This window comes from Raphanus sativus, chromosome 1, assembly GCF_000801105.2.
Source record: "Raphanus sativus cultivar WK10039 chromosome 1, ASM80110v3, whole genome shotgun sequence".
NCBI lineage: Eukaryota > Viridiplantae > Streptophyta > Magnoliopsida > Brassicales > Brassicaceae > Raphanus > Raphanus sativus.
The window spans coordinates 9,729,221-9,742,017 of NC_079511.1; the positions used below are offsets into that span (position 1 = coordinate 9,729,221).

The 12,797-nt window shown below is 36.3% G+C and overlaps 2 protein-coding genes across 2 annotated transcripts; one reads left to right on the forward strand and one right to left on the reverse strand.

Moving 5' to 3' along the window:
- Positions 1 to 7,752: 7,752 nt before the first annotated feature.
- Positions 7,753 to 10,379, forward strand: LOC108861464 (uncharacterized). Its single transcript, XM_057010075.1, has 2 exons — positions 7,753 to 8,035; positions 9,837 to 10,379. Exon 2 carries the CDS (start codon positions 9,854 to 9,856, stop codon positions 10,304 to 10,306), a length of 453 nt encoding a protein of 150 aa, XP_056866055.1. The 5' UTR covers positions 7,753 to 8,035; positions 9,837 to 9,853; the 3' UTR covers positions 10,307 to 10,379.
- LOC108861454 (receptor-like protein 43) lies at positions 10,379 to 12,797 on the reverse strand. Its single transcript, XM_018635322.2, has one exon. The coding sequence runs from the start codon at positions 12,636 to 12,638 to the stop codon at positions 10,398 to 10,400; it is 2,241 nt and encodes a 746-aa protein (XP_018490824.2). The 5' UTR covers positions 12,639 to 12,797; the 3' UTR covers positions 10,379 to 10,397.

Here is a 12,797-nt window from a genome sequence, read left to right on the forward strand (position 1 = left end):
GGAAATTTCCGAGGGCATATGTCCTCGAAATGTCCTCGGAAATATACCGACGCATTTCCGAGGAATATTCTATCGGACATATCCGAGGAAATACCGACGAAATGGTCCTCAAAAACGTTCTTCGGAATTTCGTCGGAAACTAGTGTCCTCAGAATTTCCTCGGAAATTTCCGAGGGATTTCCGAGGAATCTGAACTTTCCGACCAAATTTTTCCGACGACGTTTTTCGTCGGTATGTCCTCGGAATACCGTTATTCCGAGGACATACCGAGGAAAATATCCGTCAGAATCACGATGTTTTCTTGTAGTGTTCATGCAAAATGTGGCCCTTTCAAAGTTTCCTTTTCAACACCCAAGCGTGCCTTCCTTGTTCCCTCCAGTTTTTGTCCTTTAATTAAATTAAACCTTAAGCCGTTTTTGTTATCTTGTATGATTTAACAAGACACTGGTTTCATGTTTGTTCTCACGTGCATCATTGAAACAATGTTATTAATTGTCGTGAAAGATGATAATCTTTGGCATTTCAGAGATAAATATTCAAGCTTTTGGACCGTAATGTCTAAGTAGTCTAACTGTAATGGATTCTTCTGGTCACTATTCTTATTATAATGATACTGCCGTATATCAAATTATTTTGTGGATTATGTTTTACTTGACTATTTACTGCTCTATTGCATATATATGCTTGATCCACTAATTTTATTCATCAACTTTAGTTTAATAAATAGTGTTCCATCTTTTTTATTAATAAAAAAAATAATGAACCACTGGTAGTTCAATTATATGAACAAAAGTATGAGACTGCTATTCACAGTAATATACAACAAATTTAGAGTATATCTTATGCATTTGTACTGTTTTATTTTTAATTTGATTATTTAAAATATATATTATTAATTTTAATATTTTGATAGTGTGATTGATTAATGTGTGTGGGTGTGTGTTTCTACTATTTCATATATATAAATATATAAATATATATTATTTTAATTATGTTATATATACTGTTTAAAATAATTATATTTCAAATATAAGTATAATAATATTATGCATTATAAAAGTTATATTTATTGCACTTATAAAGTACATTTTAAATACTTAATTTAAACACATATCCAGAAGCATCAGGGCCTCTAATTAAGGATGCATCAGCTGTCTGGTTCTGGGATACTCTCAAGCTTGGTGGACGCCCTCTCATCCCTACTTCGCATACCACCTCTACCCCGCCTCTGCCTGATGACGTCGATGCATTGAGCCCGACGAGCCTGAAGAAGCGTCAAAAGTGCTTTTGACAACATGGCAATCGAATCATGATTATTATTATTACTATTATTCGAAAACCTGTCTTACTTTCACTATTCTAAATAACCTTTTGACCTGTTTTGAAAACTCGAGTATGTTTTAGCATGTGTTCCTTGGTTGTGTGATTCTGATAACACCTGTTTTAGCATGTGTTCTAAACTCAAAATCATATGCTAACTTCAGAAACTGTGAATCAGTCCAGTTTCTCTTGATGATGATGATCTTTCTTTGTTTTTGTTGGCTACGACATACATTCTTTCATGCATTGAGACAATGCCAATGCGGATGCCTTTAGGTAGGTAATCGCCGGAGACGTATATTAGACGCAACAAAGATGGGTTTATGCCTTTATCAAGATGGTTACCTATATAAGAAAAATCAAATTACATAAACAGAAAGTAGTGTAACTTGTGGAACAAGTATCCTTAGGGTTTATTGAGAAAACAAGACATAAGGTTATGTGCTTACTATTTTAACACCTCTCTTGTCGGCTCCGGAGGTGATCGATCAGAAGTCGTACGACAGAGCTAAGGCGGAATCGTGGTCGTGCGGCATCTTCGGTTACGTTCCTTTCGAGGATTCGAAAGTCGTTAACATGTACCGGAAGATCCAACGAAGAGATTACAAGTTCCCGAACTGGATCTCGAAACCTGCTCGATCCATCATCTACAAGTTACTCGATCCGAATCCAGAAATGAGGATGAGTATCGAAGCTGTAACTGAAACCAAATGGTTCAAAAAGTCCGTTGAAACTCCTCAAAACTACGTGAATCAACAACCACCAGAAAAGACGAGGATGCAAAACCCAATAACCAAAGGTGGTTAAGCACTCCAAAAAGCATTAACTATTATTAGGGCCGTGCCTGAATAGAGGCTGATAAAGCATATGCTTCACGACCGGAGAAGATAATTATTTTAAAGGGCCAATAATTACAGAAATCTTATGTAGTTCAACCGGTTGTGTCGTAACTGGTTTTGATACTCCACAGCTTATTTTTTAGAATTTTTGCAGCTTTTTTAAAGAAATGGGCCAAAAAAAAATTCTGCTTCAGGGCCATTATATCTCAGGTACGGCTTATACCACACAAGAAAGTTTCAAACCATAACAAGTTTAACTAAGTAGTGTCCAAAAAACAAAAAAAAACAATATCCATCACCTTGGCACCATCTAACGCAAAGCTACTAGTAACCTTAATTCTCCAAGCTCAAAATGACAATATAGTCGTCAATGAAGGAGAAGAATAAGAAAAGAGGTTACCTTTCTCAAAGCCGTGGCGAGTTCACCACAAGTGAAGTTGGCAACAGCAGAGGTAATCAAGGGGATCTAGTTTCGGAACTAATACAGAGACACATTCTCCGTAAACTGAACCCTATACAACTTCCCACAACACAAATCAAACCAGGCTCTCAGCTTGCCGCAGTGAGCTTGTGAGGGCCAAGGAGCATGATCTTTTCCTCGTTGTTCTTGTGGACAAGGATACTGTTAACCGCCAATATATCCGCCGCCACTATAGCCATTTCATTACCAACAAGACCGAACATGCACTCCATCTTCTGATGTGTTTGTCGGCAAAATAAAGTTTCTTGAATTCTACACGAGTCAGCGGTATTTTCCACATATGTGATGACAAATAGGAACCTAAATGGATAGTGTTGACATTTCGATTTTCTAAATTTTAAGGATGCAATACAGATTAGTCAAAGTCTAGCGAATTGCTGTAAATTAATACTCCCTCTGTTTTTTAAAGATACATATTCTAAACTTTTCACATATATTAAGAAATCACATTAAAAATGCATTGATTTTTGTGAATAACAATTTTTCATAATCTTTAACCAATAAAAATCCAATAAACACAATTAATTTTCTTGAAGTTAACAGATTTTCATTAAATAATACATTGAAAAATTAAAAAATGTATCCTTATAAAACAAATTTTTTTCCTAGAACATGAATCTTTAAAAAACAGAGGGAGTATTGAATTTCTTCTTATCTCAAAAAAAATTCTTTCTTTTCTAAGTAATGATAATAAGTTTTAGAAACATAACAAAGAAGTTCCGAAAAAATAACTAAGCTTCTACTAGCTTTATTTCCAGATATCTATAAACTTCCCAAGAATCAAACCAGGCTCTCAGCGAACTGCTGTAAATTAATATTGAATTTCTTCAAGAAAAATCTCATCTCAAACAGTTTTTCTATCTTTTCTAAGTAACTGATAATAAGTTTTAAAAACATAACTAAGAAGTTCCAAAAAGAAAAGAAAAAATAACTAAGCTTCCACTAGCTTTATTTCCAGATATCTATCTATATACTTTCAAGGAACCGCTGCTGTATATGTTAACATAACTTTGTAACTTCAGTGGAAACGGCAAAATCACTGTTCTCGGAAATGACCACCACAATCGCGGGACTAGGATTTTCCTTTGTCCAGAATAACATGTCCACAGTCATTCTCTTATTAGTTCCATTTTTGACTCATGAAAATATATAAATAGTTGAGGTATTACTAGCTACAGAATTCACCTAAAGGTACATCTATAAGATCAATGCCCTTCCTCTGGAAAGATTCCTTGTGCTCAGCTTTAATACCGCTGCCATATATGCGGAATGTCACCATAGGATCATAACACTTTTTGTGTTTCGCATCGGCAGAATTAGATATGCGGAAAGAGTCATAATCCCAAAACACACCGGTCTTTTACATTCTCGTATTCCATTGCTAACTGCCACACAAAAACACATTGTAGTTTTTTTTCTTACAGAAAATTTACCGAACACTTATTCGGCAAAACCTAAATTACTCTCTTCAAGACACAATTCTTCGTCTTACTTCCAAAAATAAACAGAAAAAGAACCCCCACTAAACATCTTATTCCTAATTTCAATATCATTGAACAAACAAAAGCCTAAGCTGCTGATTAGAGAATTGTTAAACCAAGAAAGAAAGACATCCAATAAGTAACAGGTATTAAACCACAAACTCACAAATAATCCAGAAATAGAATCAGATGAGAAGAGAAGGAAGATAGAATCACCTCAGGATTGAGTCGGTAGTCGATGGAGATAATTGACTTCTTTGATTGTAAAAACAAGATATTTGTTGCCGTAAACAATAAGAGGATTGGATTTGGTGTCTAAACATCCATGATATGTTGTTGTTTTCTCTAAAGTATACTCATTTCTACTTATTGGTCTTTTATTAGCCCAACTCAATTTTTGGAAAAAAACACTTATAGCTTCAATGGATGAAGTCTTGAAATATCCTTCAAATAAGCCACTGACTCCCCCCCCCCTCCCCTTTTTCAACACCATTCACATCAACCAATCTAGAGATACCATTTATGGATCCATTCATTTTAATTGAGCCATAGAAAAACTTAGGGGGGCTTATTGAACTGGGTGTTTCATAAAATTTTGGGGGTTTCAGATCTTGTAGGATTTGGTTGGTTTTAAAGATTTTGATGGAGATTTTACTGAGAGATTTGATATAATTTAAAACAAACAGTGCTAGGATTTTGAGCTCTGTTTATTTAACTCGAGACATTCGAGTTCGACAATTTCTTTACAATAGAAGAGAAAGACTTTGTAGTATCAAAGCTAAAAACACACTGCATCAAAACAAAAGTTAATTTACACCAAACATGCTACAAATGAAAGGGAAGAACCTTAGCTCAGAAACAAAATCAATGTCGGCGAGATGCCCAATGCACCAATGAACCCATACGACATCAGATCCACAAAACAAATGAGATGAAAAAGATCAGATAGAGAACGTAGATGAGAGACGCTAGAGAACATTACTTGAAGAGGAACACATAAAAAATTAATTGCTTTGTGCGTCTCTGAGCCTCTAGGTGACAAGTTTTCATGTGCAGCATCAAGGAACTGCGCTACAGGCTCAAGAAAATTAACCTAAAATAAAAAGATACAAGTCTATATATAAATGAGATAGAGAAGAACTCCAACCCTAATTTGTAGAAACAAAAGAAACAGATTCACCTTGTTGAAGTACCGTATCAACAGATTCTTGGTGAACCTTCCAATGCCAGATCCAAAACATGCAAATGAGCTGTCTGGAGTTTAATGCAACAATAACTAAACAAAAGACTCTTCAACTGCTGTTGTTTTTTTTTTTTTTTTTTTTTTTTTGCTAAAATTTGGCTCTTCAACTGCTGTTACGAGAGGAGAAAGTGATTGTGTCACTACGAGAGAGAAGATAAGTGTCCCAGTTTTTTTTTTTGTTTTATAAATTCCATCTCTTTAGATGGTATTTGTTTTTGTTGAATTTGTAGTGCAAATCATTTTTTCTAATAATTCAAAGAGTTATTCTTGGGTTCACTCCCTAGGGTGAACTTTTAGGTTCACCAACCAATATAAAATTGTCATTTTGGATTTAGTATCTTTTAATTAAGAAAACAAATAACTTGTCAAATTATATTATTTTTTCAAAATAAAATTTAAAAATAAATAAAAATAGTATATAAAAACGAATTAAAAAAATTAATGTTATCAACTAAACCCTAAACTCTAATACTAAACCCTAAACTCTAATCCTAAACCCTAAACCCTTGGAAAAACACTAAATATGTTGTCAACAAAACACTAAACCCTAAACTCTAATCCTAAACCCTAAACCCTTGGGTAAACCCTAAACCCTTGGGTAAATCCTAAACCCTTGGGTAAACTCTAACACTTAGAAAAACAATAAACATTTGGATAAATTCTAAACTATAAATCTTAAACACTAAACTCTAAATCTTATAAATAAATATTTTTTAAAAATAATATTTTTTAGAACTATTGTTATTTTTATTTATTTAATCTTTTTTTATTTATTTTAAAAGCATAATATAATTTGGCAAGTTATTTTGTTTCCTTAATTAAAAGATAATAGATTTAAAATGACAACTTTCTATTGGTTGGTGAACTTAAAGGTTCACCCTAGAGGGTGAACCCAAGAAAAAATCTAATTCAAAATAATCTTTGATAAAAACTCTGAATGAAATCCATATTTTCCAATAAGGGGAGTTTTGATAGAATTTATACAAATACTATATCCAATAACCATGGATTTGTTAGAACTTTTATAAATGTCATATCCAATAAGAGAGGATTTGTGAAAATCCTAAAATTTAACGAAATCCCCATTTCACTAAGCCCCACTTAGTGTTGCGATCACCGTTCCTGGACCATTTAAATAACACTTTCATTTAAGCATATGCAATAAAGCCAATATAATAAATCATATAAACTTTGGAAATAGTTGGATATATGGTCTGAATTAATAAAATAAAAGGAACATACTATTATTGTGGCATTTTAAGCTGCAAAGAATTAGCTGCTTAAAACTCTTCTTCAACAACGAGGTCCCATTTATGAAACCAAGCTTTATATTCATTGTCCACATTCGTAGACGAGTTTGGACTTTATAAGCAATTGTAGTATTGCAAGGTAATTATCTAGTAGAATACTAAAATGCATGCTCGCACGTTAGGCAGATTAGAACATTTAAAATAAATAGACATATACTTCTAGTATTAAGGATCAATCACAATATTGATTGATTTATGAATCCTTGTGTGATTTTTGTCTTAAGTAGTTTTCCACACTCAAGTTTTTTTAATGAAGTAGATCTTCATGTGGTTCGAAACTTCATCTCCGGAGTCCTTACCAAATTTTAGTGATTCTGATAAAAAAATATATTTTGATCTTTCCCTAATCTCATCTCTAATTATTTTAATTTTTTAAAAGTTATAAATACTTAATCCAGAAAATAATCAATTATTATATTTACAAACATCTAATGGAAGGTTCTGGATTATTTTAGCTTTTTCCTTTATAAAAAGAAAGAAGAAATACATAAGCGTCTTGACTATTTGAGTTTGTCTTTCTAACAAGCTTTTGATAATATAACAACTACAGATTCTGACCATTCTTCCAAGATGAGAACAAACTACTACCTCTTGGATTAGTGATAAATGTTCTTAAACAAAGAAACTAACTGCTGATACAGCTAACATACCCACGAATTAAGTAACTAAAACTAAAACATACTCCCTCCATTTCATATTATTTATCGTTCTAAATCTATGCACACAAATTAAAAAAACCTTTAGTTTTACATATTTCCAAAATAAAACACTATTACCAATACACCTAAGCATATATCAACCAATAGAAAAATAGAATAGAGAATATTATCAATAAATTTTGCATTAAAAACCGAAAAATAACACTTATTTTGAAACAAAATTTTTGCTCTAGAACGACAAATAATTCGAAACGGAAGAAAGAGTTATTTAAAAAGCATTAGACAATTTTTTTCCCGGTACTATCCACGGTCCTCACTGAGTTCAATATGATGATTTGTTTGCCACAGATCCATGCAAGCCGCAGAGATCTGAACACACCATTTAAAAGGCAAAATTGATTTTGTAAATAAATGGGGAAATCGGTAGAGATCTGAACACACCGCCTAAGCTTCGTTCGGTAGAGTTTGAAACTCTCACTTCCATCATCCCACCTGAACCACCAGATCCTCCAGACTCGTTCTTTGTCCTTGTTCATCGTCTTCGGTGTTTGGCCTCGTTCTTCAGTGTCTCCCATTGCGTCTCTCTCCGAACACATACCCAAGCTTGGGATTTCAAGTCTCCTCTTTCAGATCTGGCGATTAATTCCATTGGTAAGGTTGCTTCTTCTGGACCATTGGATCTCTCCAACAAGCTCTGTGAAGGTATTGTCTATGTACCTCTTTGGAACAAGTTGTTTTTGAGGAAAGTTCATTGTGCTGTCTGCCTGTTGAAACTCTATTTACCTCAGTGTGAGGATGTTTTTCTATCTCTTAGGATGAGATCCAGTTTACCTCTGTATGAGGATGATAAACTCCTTGTTAGCCTGATGATAGAGATCTGCCCTAGCTAACTTCTCTCTCGGGCACGGAGTCCAAGACAGCCGCACAGCTAATTCCTCCACCAGAATGAAGGTCTCCCTCCGGTGCAGCTCCTCCTTGGTTTAACCACAGCCGCTCCGTCGACGTCTCGTTCACCATCCCGAAGCTTTTCCTCTTCACCAACAATGGAGTCTTCTGCAACTATTTCATCTGGGTCTCTCCTACAGCCTGAACCACCAGATCCGGATTTTGACATGGTATTTCCAATGGATTCTCCAGTCCGTCCAGTCCCTCCCGAACCTCCACCGGTTCTCTGTTTCAAACTCACGCTCTATATTTGGTGGGGCCCGTCGCTCTTGGATCTGAATCCTCGACTTCTGGTTGAGCCTCCAGACCCACCGGATCGAACCACCCCTTCACAATCCAAAACCTTCAACATCATCATCCAACAGTTCTTCCCTCACCCCGTTTTGGTAGACACAAAGAACCTTCTGATTCTTTCGGTCTCTCACTCCTCGTGGGCTCCTTCGTGTGACGTCGTCAACCTCTTCGTTTCAACAATACTCAAGCCGAGGACTCTTGACATTTTTGTTGTCTCGTTTGATTTAAAACGACATCTTGAAGATCCATGTTTTCAACCACCGCAAACATACCTTCTCTCACAACTAGTTATCATTTTGGCGTCCGATGTAAGTGGGAATCCACTCCGGCATCCAGCTTTGAGCTATTTGTTTGTCAATCTGGCATACGATGTAGGTGGGAATCCACTCCGGTGTCCAGCCTTGAGCCATTTGTTTGTGAATCTGGTGTCCAATATAGGTGGGAATCCACTCCGGCATCAAGCTTTGAGCCTTTTGTTTGTGATTCTGGTGTTCGATGTAGGTGGGAATCCACCTCCGGCATCCAGCTCTGAGCCATCAAAAGCAAGGAAGGTCAGGTTGTCCGCGCACAACTCTCACCTTCTCCTCTATTGTGGAGAGTACTTCACTATCATGTCTCCTTTCTATGAATGGAGAAAATCTCTCGGATTCTTGTTCGAGCTTAGTTTCAGTTTACTCATCGGTTTGTTACCTTGTGGAGCGGTCTGTACGGGGCCTGAAGGTGCAATCGAGATTACTTCGGTTTTTCTCGTTGGTGGGGACTGTCTCTCAACGTCACTTGTGACTATCTCTCAGCTGTCCGACTTTGTTGTGGAAGCTTTATCGACGCATTCAAACCTGGTGTTGAATTCGCTGTCAACTTCATATGAAGTTTTATCATGCTTGTTTCTGTTGAGTAATGTAGTTTATGAATTGTATTCAAGAGGATGTTCAATTCCCTCGTGGCTATGTAGTCCTTGAATTTGAGTTTAATGAAAGTTTGTGTTTCAAAAAAAAAAAAAAACTCCTTGTTAGCCCTCTGTTACCTCGTTATGAGGATGTTCTTCGGACTAATATCCTATTGTCATTGTTTCATGACGGTTCAGCTTTATGGAGTTTAGGATTGATAAGTCTGAGTTTGTCTCCCTTCCCATTGTGGCTTATTGGAAAGAAAAACCATAACGTTGGTTTTCTGGTTTCTTTAGTCTATTATAGACTTGAGTTCTCCTTTATGGAGCTTGCTCTCTTTCCAAAACTTCAACCTGCTTTGAGTGGTGTTGTTACAGGTGACTTGGTGTTGAAGATGGTTCTCTCAGATGCAGAAACTATGACCTCACTCGCTTCCTTTTCAGCAATCTTTGACACTGATCTCTTGAACATGACGGCCTTTGAGACTTTATTGGCTTTCTCTTGTAAAATTGTCTGGAACTGTCAAGATGCAAATGAAGCTTCTCGAGCGTTGGTGGGTTCTGCACTCATGGTTGAAGCCTTGAAGCTTTGCTCAGCTCTTCTCAAGGCTAAGGAAATAAACCTCCTTAGTTTTCATACATTCTCAGACTCTCAAGTCTTCATATCTACCCTGTGCTTAGGGTCGGTTTTGAACGAGATCGCAGGTGTTCTCCATGACGGTAGAAGCCTTGCTACTCTCTTCAATCCTCTATCTTTTAGTTTCATTCCATGTATTGATAATGTTCAGGTTTTTTCTCTGGCAAAGTTTAGCCTTGAATGTATGAATGTTATAACTTTTGTGTTTTAAGTTGAATGAAAGAAATAGTTGACAAAAAAAAAAAATAAATGGGGAAATAACAGTTGTAGGATTTGCAGAAAAAGAATTGTTGGTTGGATATTCAACATACCACACTAGATATCTTCATGAGCCATTGAGGCTTTTGTAAAATCACAACGTTCCCAATAATCAATCCAAAGACGACTCCAAGTGCTAAGCCAATGACAGCTGCAGTCCAGCTCAATACTTCTTCTTCTTCTTCGTCTTCTTCTTCGGTGGTTTCGGGTTCTTCTGATTTCCCTGTGTCTGTGACTCCGCATGTTATGTTGAGAGGATGACCGCAAAGTCCCACGTTACCTTCAAAAGATGAAGCATCTTGCGTCTGAAACTGTGTGCTTTGAGGTATCGGACCAACGAGCTGGTTGTGGGAAACCGTAATGTTTGAAAGACTTGTTAGGTCTCCAAGAGAAGGTGGAATTTGGCCTGAAAGTTTGTTATTGGACAAGTCCAGAGACTCGAGTGTAGTCAGATTTGCCAAAGATGAAGGAATGTGTCCACTGAAACCATTGCTTGACAGATTGAGTACAATAAGATTCTTCACTTGGCCAATGGATTTAGGGATGTTTCCTTGGAGCATATTTCCCGAAATATCAATGGCCGTTAAGAGCGTGAGGATCCTTCTGTACTTGATCTTTAGTCCTTTATTCATCAAAGCCAACGAGTCTTGATCATAGTAACGATCTCCAACGTAATTCAATTCTGAATGGTTTCCCTTTGAGAAAATTGCTCTCCAATACATGAAAAAATCAGGTGGTAAAGTTCCAGCGAAGTAATTATATGATATGTCAATTATTCGCAACTGAGGGAACCAAGGAGTAACGTTCGGTCCGTTCGGATGATATTGTAACAACCCATGAAACTCATTAGAGTGGAGGACCAGCACTTGTAGATTTCTTAAGGATTCCAACCAAAATGGAAAAGTGTCATTAATTCTGTTGTGTTCTAAGTTTAGAACCTCCAAAGACGAACAGCTAGACAAAGATCTCGGAAGTTTTCCCACTAATTGGTTATTACCAAGATGGAGGAACCTTAGGTTGTTGCTATTGAAAAATATTTCAGGCAGTTTTCCGCTGAAGCGGTTATTACCAAGGTGGACTCTCACAAGGCTGGCCGATTGAAAAATGGAAATGGGGATTGGTCCTATGAAGTTGTTACTGTCTATGTATAACTCTTTTAGTTTAGATGATGGGTATATATTATTGAAAGAAGGAAGCACGCCTGAAAACAGATTGTTGGAGAGGAATAAAATAGACAGTTTTGTCAGATTTAGTAGTGCAAGAGGGAAGCTACCACTAAGTTTATTGGACTCAACATCTAAGAAGGCCAAGTGGCTCAAGCTGCCAAAAGAAGGCGGTATTTCACCAAAAAAACTGTTATGAGAAAGGATGAGATTTTTGAGATAAAAAAGATTTCCAAGAGAGGATGGAATTTCACCAGTAAAATAGTTAAAAGAGAGGGTGAGATAGGTAAGATGAGAAATATTTCCTAGTGAAGATGGAATTTCACCAGAAAAATTATTATAATGGAGGTAGAGAAAAACAAGATTAGAAAGATTTCCAAGCGAAGATGGGATTTCACCAACAATATTGTTAACAGAGAGGTCAAGAAAGTTGAGATGAGAAAGATTTCCAAGTGAAGATGGAAGTTTACCCTCAAAGTTATTATCAAAGAGGTTAAGAGAAATGAGATTAGAGAGATTTCCAAATGAAAATGGGACCTCTCCAAAAAAACTATTATTTGAGAGGTCCAGAGAGGTGAGGTGCAATAGACTTCCAAGTGAAGATGGGATTTTACTAACAAATTTGTTACGAGAGAGGTCAAGAAAATGGAGATTAGGAATGTCTCCAATGGACGGAGGAATTGAACCACTAAAAGAATTTCTGGAAACATCGAGTCTGGTAAGATGAGACAATTTTTGAACTGAAAATGGTATTTGGCCACTGAAATTGTTACGTGAAAGGTCGAGACCACGAAGGCTTTGAACCTTTAAAATCTTGCTATCAGAATGAAACCGGCCACGGACGCTGCTGCAACTAAGGTTTAGCTCAATAACTTCCCCGGACTTAGCATCACACTTGATACCATCCCAATAACAACAATCACTGTTATTCACCCATGACAATGTCTTCGGATGAGCAATGATACAGAAAGGAGAAGGTTTGCCAATCTCAAACTCATTTTTGAACTCCAGAAGTGCATCTCTCTGATTTGGACGACACAAGATTCTTGTAGCAGCGGAAAATAGTTTCTGAGAATTAAAAATAAATAAGAGCAAAGAAAGAGTAATGGGAATGATACTCATTGAATTCCAAGAGCGCTTTTGCAGTCGTTCTTTTTTATTTTTGATAAAACTGGAAATTGTGATAGTTAAATGGTTTAATAGTCATCTCTTTATATACAAAACAATTATACATATTGCGACACCTCAAAGATAAATCCACCACGCTGCTTTGACTCCGTT